Source organism: Camelus bactrianus, chromosome 28, assembly GCF_048773025.1.
Source record: "Camelus bactrianus isolate YW-2024 breed Bactrian camel chromosome 28, ASM4877302v1, whole genome shotgun sequence".
In the NCBI taxonomy this organism is placed as follows: Eukaryota; Metazoa; Chordata; class Mammalia; order Artiodactyla; family Camelidae; genus Camelus; species Camelus bactrianus.
In genome coordinates this window covers 18,791,365-18,805,678 of record NC_133566.1, presented here as the reverse complement: position 1 = coordinate 18,805,678, position 14,314 = coordinate 18,791,365, and the positions used below count along the sequence as shown (strand labels likewise).

The 14,314-nt window shown below is 40.0% G+C and overlaps 1 protein-coding gene across 3 annotated transcripts in view; it reads left to right on the top strand.

The window, feature by feature from the left end:
- Positions 1 to 3,726: 3,726 nt before the first annotated feature.
- The window catches only part of SMYD1 (SET and MYND domain containing 1), a 33,116-nt gene continuing 22,528 nt past the window's right edge, over positions 3,727 to 14,314 (top strand). Inside the window, exon 1 of one of the 3 annotated variants that reach the window (XM_010958958.3) lies at positions 3,727 to 3,943. In XM_010958958.3, coding sequence (XP_010957260.1) covers positions 3,807 to 3,943 — 137 coding nt within the window. In that variant the 5' untranslated portion in view covers positions 3,727 to 3,806. Of the gene's footprint in view, positions 3,944 to 5,663; positions 5,705 to 14,314 lie in introns of those variants that run through there. The other 2 variants (XM_010958956.3, XM_074354399.1) reach the window with 2 other exon arrangements.

The window sequence follows — 14,314 nt, the reverse complement described above, 5'->3', positions numbered from 1 at the left end:
GCAGACAACAATGTGTGGTGTGGTATCTGTGTCCCCAAAACCAATCTGCAGTTTTAGCTCTCAGTATCACAGTGATTCTACTTAGAGGTGCACACATCTGGCCACTGGATCAGTTCTTCTAGTGTAGTTGTACCCAAGCTCATGTCTAGTGAGCACGTTGACATATTTAGTTTACAGTGAATATATATTGTTTCGTTATAGTTAACTTTCGTTTTGCTTCTCCCTTGTTAGGTTAGGTCAGTGTCTTAGTCTGTTTGGGTTGCAATAACCAAATACCATAGGTTGGGTAGCTTGTAAACAACAGAAATTTATTTCTCACAGTTCTGGAAGCTTGAGGTCCTAGATCAGGGTGCCAGCATGTTTGGACGATGGCTCTCTTCCAGGACGCAGAGTTCTCCTTGTGACTCACACAGCAGAAGAGAGGGGCCTACAGAATCTCTCTGGAGCTTCTTCTAAGGCACTAGTCTCATTCATAAGGATTCCACCTTCAAGACTGAAGTGCCTCCCAAAGGCCCCACCTATTAATACTGTTACCTGTGGGGGTGAGGCTTTTAACATGTGAATTTTTGGTGGAGACACAAACACTCAGACTATAGGAGTTGGTAATTTATGTTTTTTAGATATAAGTACTAATAAATTATATTATGTATGAATTTCACTTCAGAGCAGCAAAAGAAGTATTATTTAATATTTCCTATAACAGGAAACTAAGGAGAATACTTTATGTGTTAGTCTTCTATTGCTGCCGTAACAAATTACTTAGTGGCTTAAAATAACATAGATTTATTATCTCACGGTTCGGTGGTCAGAAGCCAGAAATGGGGTTCACTGGCTTTAAATAACAGTGTTGTCAGGGCCACCCTCCTGAGAACTCTGGGGGGAGCAGCTGTTCCCCTGCCTTTTCCAGTTTCTAGGGGGGTACCTGCATTTCTTTGCTCACAGGACCTTCCTCCAACTTCAGAGCCAACAATATAGCATCTTCAAATCTCTGTGACTCGGACCTCCTTGCTTCCATCTCTGACTCTTAGAAGGAGTCTTACGATTTCACCCAGACAATCCAGAATTACCTCCCTCTCTTAAGATCCTTAACTTAATCACACTTACAAAGTCCCTTTTTTCATATATGGTAACATAGTCATAGGTCTGGGGGGGTGGGACCTGGACATCTTTGGGAGACTATTCTGTTTATCACACTTTAATAGTTCTTGTTCTGATAGGGGTGAGACTCACAGTTAAAACTAAAGCACTGCTCCCTCTCTCTTTCTGACTTGGGGCAGGTAGATTTCTTCCTTGACCTTGGCTTGGGCTGCACCTGTTCCAGGGCTACCGTGTCTAGAGAAGAACAGCCTAACCCACCAGGCTGAGTTGCTGGTCCCGAGGGAGGACTCTGGTTGTTGTCATGCTCTGCGGGTGCAGGCATTACTTTGAAGCTAACTTGAAGTACCCCTGTTAAAATCTTTTTTTCCCCCGAGAGCATATGATGTTTACTTTTTGGAGCACCCAGCTTTAATTGTCTTAAGTTGTTCTGCTGTTCAAGATACATCAGAAGGCACTGAGTTATTTTTTTAGCTCCAAGAACTATGTGTTATGACCTAAAAAAATCAGGTTGTATATTCTGACAGGATTTTTGAGCTGCTTCCAAAAGTCAAAGAAATTTCAGGAGATGCAATTTGGTTGAAGACACGTTAGAATTTCTAGCCTATCCTATCTTGATAGTTTGGGGAAGATAATGTGACAGGATAAATAAGATAAATTTGCCAACATTTACTAAGTTCAGTATGAAGTGCCAAGTGTCATGCTGTGTCCTTCGTACATGTTAGCTCATTGATCCCTCTCTACAATAAAGTGAGGTAGAAGTGACCACCCTTGTTTTACAGGTTTGATCTCAAAGTTGCTCTAGTAGGCTTAGAATTTAAATGCAGATCTATCTGCCTCAGAAGCCAGTGCTTGTGAACTACTACACTCACAGAAACCCTGAGCACAGAAATCCGTAAATAGATGCACCCCAGAAACTAAAAATGTTACCTGGAGGATAAGCCATAGCTCCGTATCTGCAAGTGTCTTTCTTTTCAACCTTGGTGAGAGCTGGCTGCCTGGAGACCAAGAAGAGTGACATTTACAACTGATAAGTGCCGGAGAGGGTCTGGAGAAAAGAGGACCCTTCTACACTGTTGGTGGGAATGTAATTTGGTGTAGCCACTACGGAAAACAACATGCAGATTCCTTAAAAAACAAAAATAGACTTACTCTCTGATCCAGCAATCCTGCTCCTGGGCACATGTCCAGAGGAGACTCTGATTCGAAAAGACACATGCACCCCAATGTTCACAGCAGCACTATTTACAATAGCCAAGATGTGGAAGCAACCTAAATGTCCATCAACAGATGAATGGATAAGGAAGTTGTGGTATATATATACACATACACACATACAAAGTAATGGAATACTGCTCAGCCATAAAAAATTATAAAATAATGCCATTTGCTGCTACATCGATGGACCTGGAGACGGTCATTCTAAGTGAAGTAAGCCAGAAAGAGAAAGAAAAATACTGTATGATACCACTTATATATGGAATCTTAAAAAATGACAAAAACAAACTTATTTACAAAATAGAAACAGACTCACAGACATGGAAAACAAACTTATGGTTACCAGAGGGGAAACAGCGGTGGAGGGATAAACTGGGAGTTTGGGATTTGCAGATACTAACTACTATATACGAAATAGATAAACAACAAGGTCCTACTGTAGAGCACAGGGAATTATATTCAGTATCTTGTAGTAACCTATACTGAAAAAGAATATTTATATATACGTGTGTGTGTGTGTGTAACTGAATCACCATGCTGGATATCAGAGACTAACACAACATTGTAAATCGGCTCTACTTCAATAAAAATAAATAAATTTAAAAAAAGAAAAAGAGTGGCCATTTAGTTCAATGGAGATTTTAGAATAATCCCGCCAGTGTCCTCCCTTCTGGGAAAGAAGGTATTGATATTTTTCTAGCAGCAGACACGTGTTTAAGGGAGATTTGCTAGAATGATGGACATGAAGGTTATCATTTTCAAGACCTGTCTCCTCTCTGAATATAGCTTGTGTCCAGCATACCTACTATCAGACCCCCACACCCTGGGTGGGAGTGCTGTGGGAGCCCCAAGTAATATTGGAGAAATGGGGGTGCCCCTCGGAGCCTAAATAGTGACAAAGGAGTCAGCTTAGCATCAGCTGCTTTCTGCAAACAGTCTGCCCGTGGGGGAGGGAGTAGGGGAACAAGGGACCCATTTCACTTGAGAAAGTCCAAGCCTGACAGCTGAAGGGTCCCAGAGCAGCAAGCATCACTTCACCTCTTCTCCTGGACCGTTTCAGCTGTCTGCTCTGGATTGACAGAGGCATCTGGCTGCTAAAAATACCCTACTGACCAAGTGCTGCCTATTCCAGCTGAAGCTGAGCACGGATTGCCATCCAGGACTCAATTAAGTCCTCGCAGAGGAACTTTTCAAAAGTTCCCAGGAATTTGAGAAGCACACTGGCCCCTGGTCATTTTCTACTTTGCCAGCTTTGCTGGGCGATGAATGGGACCCTTCCCAGATCACCATCCTCTGGCCTGCCCCATCCCCCTGGCCAGGGAGGGCGGCGGAGGGGGAGGTGAGGGCCCAGGGGCTGGAAGTGGGTAGGGAAGGGGAGGTGCTTGTCCATTTATAGGCCTGCTCTTTGGGATGCTGAAGGTGTTGAAATAGCAGCGAGGACAAGGGACTTGGCTCAGTGTTAAATATCTGCCCAGCGGCCCGAAGACTCTGAGATGACTATAGGGAGAATGGAGAACGTGGAGGTCTTCACTTCCGAGGGCAAAGGCAGGGGTCTGAAGGCCACTAAGGAGTTCTGGGCTTCGGATGTCATCTTTGCAGAGCGGGCTTACTCCGCGGTGGTTTTTGACAGGTACAGAATGTGGCTTGTTGCCTTCTCTCCGGTTGGCTGGGCTGGTGCCACGCTCTAAGAGAGCTGACTCTCAAAATCATCAGGGAGAGGGATGAACCCCATGTGACCACTGATAAGGAATGGTAGTCTGACTGTTTCCTGGCGTAACTTTTTCTGCAAAGAGTCACGGCCAGTGGGGATTGTTCTGGTGGCCAGGTGGTGCAGAGGTGAGCGGCGGCGGTGGGGCGCTCTCTCAGGGCACGGGGTGTGAACCGTGAACTTGGCTGTGTGGGAGCGCTGTGTGTGGTGAGGGCGGAGGCAAGGGGAGTGGAGAGGTGGGTGTGGTGCCCTAGGAAACACTGTCTTACAGAAGGCGCCGTGTTTTTAGCTTCTGAGGTATAAAAAATATATTAGAGGATTAAATAATTCCTGAGACTTAAAAAAAGTTGTAAACACATGAATAACACTGGAATCCATTTACCTCTGAAAGATTAAAATATCACCAAGGAACTGGAATCCCCTTTTACCTTTCCCAGCTTTCATCCCAGTCTCCTCTGTCTCTCTTCAGAGGTAATCCCTGTTGTGCTCTCAATGCGTTTCCTTCTAGAATGTTCTTGTGCTATTACATATATTTATATACGTACCTGTCAAAATGTATGTCTGTTGCTTGTCTTTTTTCCTTTTCCTTTTTTTTTTTTTTTTTTTTTTACAGGAATGGCATCGTATTTCAGATGTCATTCTGGAACTTGCTCTTTTCCCAAAAAACATGTTTTGTTATTTATCCTGATGGGGACTTTAAGTCTATAGCCACTTCTTTCATTTGTTTGTTAGTGTTTTGGGGGAATAATTAGATCTATTTATTTATGTGTTTATTTTAATTTTTTTAACAGAGTTTCTGGAGATTGAACCCAGGACCTCAAGCTTGCTAAGCATGCCCTCTACCACTGCCCTATACCCTCACCCCCTATACCCACTTCTTTTAAATCTGTAAAGATCTCTTTTTAATTTTTTGCCCACATGTAGATCTATCCATGTTGGTCCATATAGTATATGGATCACCAATTTTAACTCTTGTAGGTACTCAACTCTATAAATATATAAAGTTTAAAAAATCTATTCCCCTAGTGAGAGACATTTGGTGGTTTCCAATTATTCATAAGAACAAACATTTCTGCAATTAAAATCCTTGACCATGTCCACTTGTATACGTGTGTGGTTATTCTCTAAGATAAATGGTTAGAAGAGGAATTGTGCCACAGGGTGTGCTGTTTTTTGTTTTAATAGGCTCTCCAGAGTGGCTCTATTAAATTTACATTCCCATTTACCCACAATCTTGTCCATACTTGACCACCAGACTTTTGAATTAGTACTAAATCTCAAAAAAAAAAAAAAAAAAAGAGAAAAAACCCACAGCCTCCCCCTTCCAAAAAAAGAACAAAATTAGAAGAAAAAAATAGTACTAAATCTTTATTTAAAAACCCTGGACACTGTGATTAAATTATGACAGTATTCCCTGAGCTCAAAAGTTGAGGTGACCTGCCTGACGTTTGTGGGGCCTGAATTAAGATGGCTTCTGATAATCTAGGTTCATGATTGGCTCCCTGCACTGACCATCCAGGGAACGGGTGCTGCTTTTCAGAGATAATTTGAATAGCATTCAAATTCTCATGTCATCCAGCCTACCAAGACCTTCAGGGAAAAGACAGCGAATGGAGTACATGGCTGGCTACCAGCTGAGGAACGTAATGGCACTGAGATGACAGTAATACCTTTTCAGGGGAAGTGTGTCTTACTTTATTAATTTACCTTTGTGTGTGTGTGTGTGTGTGTGTGTGTGTGTGTGTGTGGTTGAGGAGTCAGTTGGATGCAGAATTAAATCATAAAAAGCTAGAAACACAGGAATTCTGAACAACGTTTGTGGTGTTGCTACTGAGTTGCACCTTGCCTTTCCTGGAACGACACCTCCATGGGTGCCTCCAACTTCCTAAAAGCCAATATAGCCAATCAGTTCCCCTTTCAAGAATGTTTGGGTTTTCTTCCATTACAAAAGTAAAACTTAGGAAGAAAAAAATGTATTTTCACACAAAGATAACAACTCAGCATTGTTGACTATTTCCTTCCAGTTTATTTTAAAACATAGGTTTCATTTGTTTGTACTGTAAACAGGGATCTTATTATATAAACTATCTTTTTTTTTATGTAATGACTTAGGTATCTTCTGTGTTACTATACTTTCTTCATAAGCATAGTATTTAACGGCTGTGTGCTGTCCAACCACTCCTTTATGACTGGCCATTTAGGTTGTTTACATGTTTTTTTTACTATAAAGAATACATCATTCAATTGAAGTCATAACTACAAAAACAACTTCAGTGTATATTGCAGATAAAATACTAATAAAATATTGTATTATTATTATTACAATAGTAATAAAAATTAAGGTGATTGGAGTAAATGATCTTTAAAATGATTGAAAAAAATCTAGAAGAGGTGCTTTTAAAAAAGTTGTTTACCTAAACCGGTCACTGCAAAGATGAGGGGGCTGCTCGGGGTACCTGAGACAGCTGGGGAGGGATCAGAGGAAAGCTTTTCCCTTTCTGTCCTCACTCTCATTTTAGGCTCCTGGGGAGACAGCCACTATAGAGGAGAAACCTGATTGCGGAGGTAGGACTGAGTCATCCACAAAAGTCACTCTATAAAAGAGGCACGTTCTAATCCCTGTTATTGCAAGCCAGGCTTTCCGTCTTACCCTCCAAACACAAACATGAAGGAAGATTCTATTTTTAGTTGAGCACGGCATTGAATGAAAATCTCTTCTTTCAAACGATATATGACAGATATATACTTGTATATACATATATGTTATGAATCATAACAAGAAATGAACACCCATGAACCACCATCCTGCTTAACTAGAATATTCCAATACCTGCATCTTTCCCTACCCAGCCCCTTGCTTGTCCCAAAGGTAACTACAGTAGTATCCTGAATTTTGGGTTATTTATTCCTCTGCCTTTTGAATGACAGTTTTGTCATATATGTACATATTCCTAAACGATATATCACTTAGCGTTTATATTTTGTTTTTGAGCTTTTAAACAAAGGTAGATATTATATGTGGTTTTATGCCACTTGCTTCTTTCACTCAAATGTACTTTTATTACTCATCCATATGGTTTTGTGTAACTAATGAAATGAATAAGCTCTGTGTGAGCTTGTGAGTATCACCGTTTCTTCTTCCGTTGTCCTCTGAGTGGTTGCTATGGACATTTTTGTTTCTCTCTCTCAGTGAACAGATACACGTGGTGTGTATCCTAGGAGTTGAATTACTGGTTCATCATGTATGCGATATTCAGTTTTAAAATATAATGCTGGCAAGCTGAATTGTGTCTTTGCTAGAATAGATTGGGTTTCGCATTAACAGCAACAATCCAGGCCCTTATAATATAGTCCTTAGTCTGGTTAGGGTCTCTTTAATTTTGCTGGTTGGAAAAACAGGTGGTCTGCTTAAAGATAAAGGAGCAAGAATTAGGTAGAGACAATCCTTTCAGACCTGGCAAGTGTGTAACACTTGGGCCACCATGATCCCTGGCAGACACGGCAAATCAATCAGGCACCATGATTGCACCAGGGCAGACATGGCTAATCAATCAGGCAGCTCCTTCCTCCTGAATGCCAACATGGCCTCAGAGTTCTTTCTAGCAGAGTACTCCAGGCAGCCACTACTAATGGGCATTTAAAAGGAAATCTATTTGCTTGGCTTTTAGGTATTTTTGGGTTGGGTGCTGGAAAGAGATGAAGGTGAATTTGGTGGGTAAGGTCAATTTACCAAGGAGCTGTCTTTCACGGACATAGTCTTCTAAAGTGAATGAGACCCCAAGGGTGGTGGATGAACTGTTAAAGGTTGCTCTCTGCCCCTCTTGCTCTTTATTCTGAGGGTTCCCAGTTCTAGGGAGGACAGAGAATAGGAGCTCCGTGATTCTTTAGCCTGAGTGATCTTGCTCATTTTTGCATGAGGTGGAGCTAATCTGGGAATTAATGATGCCGTCTTGTTTGGATTTTTTTTTAAAGCTTATTTTAGAAAATTCAGAAATTACAGAAAAACCAAAACAAAAAAATAAAAATTCCCTGCAATCTTAGTATTTAGAGAAAACTACTGTTAATATTCTGTTAAGAATGTCCTTACAATATTTTTAATGAGGTATAATTGACTTCTTACAATAGTTTTATGCAAATATGTTGCATATAAAATATTTTCATAATCTCTGTGATTTGTAGGTAGGGTGTGGTGGTGGGAGAAACACTATATTAAATGTATATTTTGATTGTAAAGTGCTTCCCTAACTTCAAGATATTAAATTATTGGGGGAAGGGTTATTTCACAATGAAAGGAATGACAGAATATAGTATTTTATCAATTCTAGAATACGTATTTCATTTTAACATCTCTTTAATTGTGATATCTCCTACAGTCTATGGCTCAATATTGTTTAATTTTTTTTAAAATGAGGGGGATAATTAGGTTTATTGATATATTTATTTATTTTTAGAGGAGATACTGGGGATTGAACCCAGGACCTTGTGCATGCTAGACATGCACTCTACCACTTGGGCTACATCTTCTCCCCTCATTATGGTTTAATTGGGAGCACTTTAATGTTGTTTCTTAGTGGTAAAAATTGTGCACTTAATAATTGACAATATCTTAAATTCAATGTAATTCATGTATACATTTTTTCTTTACACAAAAGTAGAATTATTGTGCAACTTGTTTTCTTTACTTCACAATATGTTGTGAGCAACTTTCCAAACTGTGGGCATTCCTCTAAAGCGTTTTTGATGACTGTATAGTATTCTTTTTGTTGACTGTTGTTCATCAATTTAAGAATTGCTGTATTTTGGATATCAAGATCATTTCCTACTTTTCCTAGTAGATCTTTCCTTACATCTCTGATTATTTATTAAAGATAAACTCTTAGAAGTATGCATTTTAGATTCAAAAGACATCTTTAAGGCTCTTAATATAGATTTCCAAATCACTCCACCAAAAAGAATCAAACTAATTTCTCCATGAGCAGTAGAGTGTTTGTCTGCCCCCACAGCCCTGGCCAGTGCAGAAAGCTATCTGTTACTTTGCATTTTTCAACATAACCTTTAAAACTTATTTTAATATTATTATCATTTTTCATTCTATATCTTCAATTTTATTTTATATTATTTTTATTTTTTTTATTTTTAAAATTTATGTATTTATTTTACAATATAGTATTTTTAAATTGAAGTTTAGTTGATGTACAATATTATATGTTACAGGTATTCAGTATAGTTTTTAAAGGTTATACTCCATTTATAATTATTATAAAATATTGGCTATATTCCCCATGTTTCACAATACATCCTTTTAGCTAATTTTATGCCAGATAGTTTGTACCTCTTAATCCTCCACCTCCATCATGCCCCTCCCCTTTCCCTCTCCCCACTGGTAACCACTAGTTCCTTCTCTACATCTGAGTCTGTTTCTTTTCTGTTATGTTCACTAGTTTGTTGTATTTGTTTAGATTCTACACGTAAGTGACATCTTACAGTATTTGTCTTTCTCTGACTTACTTCACTTAGCGTAATGCCCTCCAAGTCCATCCATGCCGTACACCAGAAACTAATACAACATTTTACATCAACTGTACTTCAATTAAAAAGCAACCAACCAACCAACTAACCCATTTAAAATACGGGCAGAAGAACTGAACAGACATTTTTCCAAAAGAGGAAATACAGATGGCCAACAGGAACATGAAAAGTTGCTCAGTATCTTCACTAATATCAGGGAAATGCAAATCAAAATCACAATGAGATATCATCTCACACCTGTCAGAATGGCCATCATCAAAAAGAACACAAATAACAAATGTTGGCAAGGATGTAGAGAGAAGGGAACCGTTGTATATTGTTGGTGGGAATGTAAATTGGTACAGACACTATGGAAAGTATTATTTTGTTTTGAATATTTTATTATTAGGGAGGTGAAAATTCTTTAAAAAGTGTGTTTGTTGATCATTACATTTCTCCTTTTGTGATTTTTCTGTTTTCTATTGATATCCTCATTGTAAAATTGTATTGTAGCTCATTTATTACTCCTTAATGTTCAGGACTTCTAAGTTGTCTGAATTGTTTTGTATCATTTTGGTTTCTTAGCTCTTTGGATTTCATTTTTTAAATCATTCTTCATTAGTTTTGACTTTCTCTAATTTTTCATGTCTTTCATCTTATTTTTAAAACTCTCCATTTTCCTTACCTTACATATAGCTTTTAAAACGGTCTCTAAGCTTTAAGTTTCTTTCTTTTAGTTTATTTATTTTTTATTCCAGTTACTTAGTGCCATTGCATCTTTCATCTTCCTTTTATAGCTTATTTAGTTCATTTTACATCAAATGGAATCAGAAGATAAATGGTTTTAATCTTAAAAGTGACAGAGGCCTTCAGCCAGGAGATTAGACCCTTATCTTTGCTCTGCTTGGCCTTGGAAGGACTCCTCCAGTCCTCTGATGTACAACCTCCATCTTTTCCAAAATATAAAATCAATCAGTGGGGTAACCCAGTCGACCCACAGACTAAGGTCCATGAGGCACAATTTATTACAATATGAATTGTAACTTACTACAATATGAATAAATCTGCACCATCACCATCACCTACAAACAATAGCCACAACCAAAGATGCGTGGCCAGCCTTGCATAGATTCCGAAGAAATGACCAGGGACAGGATCTGAAGCATGTTTTACAGTCACATTAAAGAACTTCTCCTAATAGTCATCTACACACACTGAACTGTCATTTTCAAGAAAGAGGGTTCTGAACTTCTTCTTTTTTAATTGACAGAAGGGTGAGAACTCAAGGCACCTTGAGCAGAAGTTACAGAGTCATAGTTCAGGTCAAAAAAAGGGAGTGGGGGTGTGGTGGATAAAAAGATCTAGTCAGAGCTCAAGCCATTGAAGAATTAAGTAGGTCTTAGATATCTTTACGTTTAGAGGCACCAACTCACAACATGTCAGAGTGTAGTTTCTTCTTACCGCTTCAGAATGGTTTTTGAAATTGTTGTTAATTTCCATTTTGCAGCTTTTTTTTTTTTAAGACAATTTTGGAACTATTAAAAGGTGTTACCAGTCCCAAACCTTTTCCTGGGGCACCTGCAAGCTTTTAGGCCCTTGATACTGAGTCTCTGTTGCCCGCTAGGTAGAACGGGGCTGTTGACACCGTCTGCAGGTGGAAAGGGCTGTTTCCAAGGTTGTGTATTTCCTGGTGACAACCTGGCAGAGGCGGTGTACATGGAGCAGTAGAAGGGAATTGGGTCGTGTGGTCTCTTCCATCCTGAGGTCCTCTGGGTTGCACCATTGCTTCAGTACATGCAAAGGACTCCCGTGCAGCAAGAGAGGGGTGCTAGGAATATTGCTTGTTCTGATTATTATTCTATTTTAGCATCAAACACAAGAAATGGCACAAGAAAGGTGCTTGTGGGCAGTTCTAGAAGCCAAACATACCATTTGATTATTCTTGTTTAACAGTCCCAGATGTCTTAAATTTAGAGTATTTCTAGCCTATGGGTTCCTAACCCGGGTCTATGGATCCTTAGCAAGAGAAGCACCTATAATTGGAGGATCAAAGTTTATGTGACTGTGCATGCGTGCTTTTTATTTCTGGGGAGAAAATTGACACCTTTCATCACTTTCCAAATGGTCCTTAACCCAGAAGAAGGCTGAGAGTCACGGAATTCATGCAATCCTCTCTTACAGGTGGGGAAACTGAGGCTCAGTGAGGCCTTCCCCGGGTCACACAGGGGTGAGTCACAGAGCAGGTGTGAGCCTCCTGGGACCTCGTCCAGTCATTTCTCCCTGCCCCCACTCCCCACCCTGACACACATGTGGGCCCAGCATTGCCTGCTTAATTTTCTTTTGTTCTTTTCAGTCCAATTAATAATATTCACCCTTAACAAAAGAAAGAGTATGCACCCGTCAATTTCGGAAGAATCAAGATCTGGTTCTGGGGCCTGAGGATGGTTAGATGCAGAAGCTCTTAGGTGAGAAATAGAAACATACGTGCGATTATACAGGGAAAAAACGCTTGTAATAACAAACCAATATATTACTTTCCAACTGTTAGTGTGAAAAATTACCACAAATTAAGTGACTTTAATGACACAAATTTATTACCACGCAATTCTGGAGGTCAGAGATTTGAAATGCATCCACACGGCTACGTTTCCTAGGCTTTTCCAGCTTCTGCAGGCTGCCTGCATCCCTGGGCTCCATCTTCAAAGCAGCTCCGGAGCATCTTCTCCTCCTTCGACCTCCCGCCTCCTCTTCTAAGGACCCTTGTGATTATGTTAGGCCCACCCAGGGGATTCAGATTATCCTCCTACCTCAAGGTCTTTAATCTTAATTACACCTACAGAGTCCCTATTGCCATGTAAGGTAACGTATTTGCAATTTCTAAGATTAGGATGTTGGTATTTTGGGGGGTGCTATTTATTCAGCCTACCACAACCAATAATATGAATTTCCTATTAATCTAATTTATCCCAAAAGATGTTAAGCTGTGACAAGGATAGAGGATATTTTTTTAAGTTCTTGACCAGCTCCTAAATGATTGAGCTGAAAATGCCCAAAGATGTGTGTGTGTGTGTGTGTGTAGGGAAAAACAAAGATGAGAACATGAGAAAAAGAAGCATATTTTAAATGAAATTAACTTCAGCCAGGTTTTTTTGAAAAATCAGGCCAGTCACGGCTTCTTCAGGTCCAGTGGAAAGAGCTGGGCTCTCAGCCCGTGTAATTCTCTGTGGGCCCATGGGGACACCAGAATTAACCATGGCATATGCACAAATGCACGTGTGGCCTTTAATCTGGTGACAGCTGATGGGTAGCTGGTGGGGGATATATGATGCTATAAATGGAAATAATTTAATAAAGGGATTAGACAAATTCCTGAACAGTTAGTTCAGAAAATGAGTGAATAACTGAAAGTATTCAGGTTACAGCCTTGAATGTTTGCACTTAATGCTGAGGATAACCACAGGAGATTCAGAAATCTGCCTTTAATTCGGCACATTAATTTAGCCGCGGAGGTAGGACGTGTTGATATGCCACGTGATCCATTATGAGCTATGTTGCTAAATTCTATTGACTAATCCTTAAATGCAGACGTGTGGGAATAATTGCCTTTTAAACATAGATTAGGTCAAATGTCAGGTTGTCCCCGTAACAATGTCAGCTTCACTCATTTACTTTGGTCACAGCTAGTGTGTGAGAGGTGCGTCCAGGCTGTGGCAGAGAAAATCTTGAGATTGCTATTTTAATGGACGAGATGTTAAAAATAAATGGGCAACCCCTAGGTCTGACCGAGGGAAACAGTACCACCGAGCTTCTTCTGCTAAGGTATATAATCTTGCAAACGTGAATCCAGCGATGCCCCTTAAGCACTGACACGGGCTGTTTAAAAATGACATTAGGTAGATACACTGGGGAAAAGAAAGTGAGGATTCCAACTCTGCTTGTTTTTCTCCTCTCTGCAAAAGTCTCCCCTGTGCCTACAGAATAAGGACTTAATGAGGGTTGCATTCCAGGTCCCCTACAGCCTTGGTCATCTTTCCAAGATGATTTCTTGATGTGGTGCATCCTAGGATCTTGTCAAATAGCTACTCCTGCCTCCCATACGAGCCTGTCCCCACTACTTCCCCCATGGAAGCCTTTGACTCATGCCAGTGCCTCTCCATGGAAGAGGTTGACATTCTGAGTACAAACTCAGCTCATTTTTAGAGGGTCAGAACAATGCCTCCTCCCCTCCTTGGTGATAGCCTTTGGGGAGTCCTCCCTCCTCCACCTCAGTGGGGGATAGATCTCACCTCCTCGAACCCTGCAGCTGGTTACCAGCGCCCTGGAGGGCATGCCTCATTTTCCTTATGTGTTATGTGAGCCTGGGGACTGCCCGAAGGCAAGATTTGTATCTTGTTTATTTTTAAGGCTCTCTGTCACCTAGCTCGATGGACAGCACATAAAAGATGCCCAATAAATACTTTCTCTAAACCTTATTTTTTGCTTATTTTTAGTTACTTTCTAAAATTAAAGTATAATTGAATTATGACATTATATTAGCTTCAAGTGTACAACATAGTGATCCAGTATTTTTATAGATTATACTCCATTTAAAATTGTTACAAAATAATGGCTCTATTCCCTGCATTGTACAATGTGTCTTCGCAGCTTGTTTATTTTATGTATAGTAGTTCTCACCTCTTAACCCCCTACTCCTATCTCCCTTCCCTCTCCCCGCCAGTAACCACTAGCTTGTTTTCTGTATCAGTGAGTCTGTTACTGTTTTGTTACACTTACTCATTTGTTTTA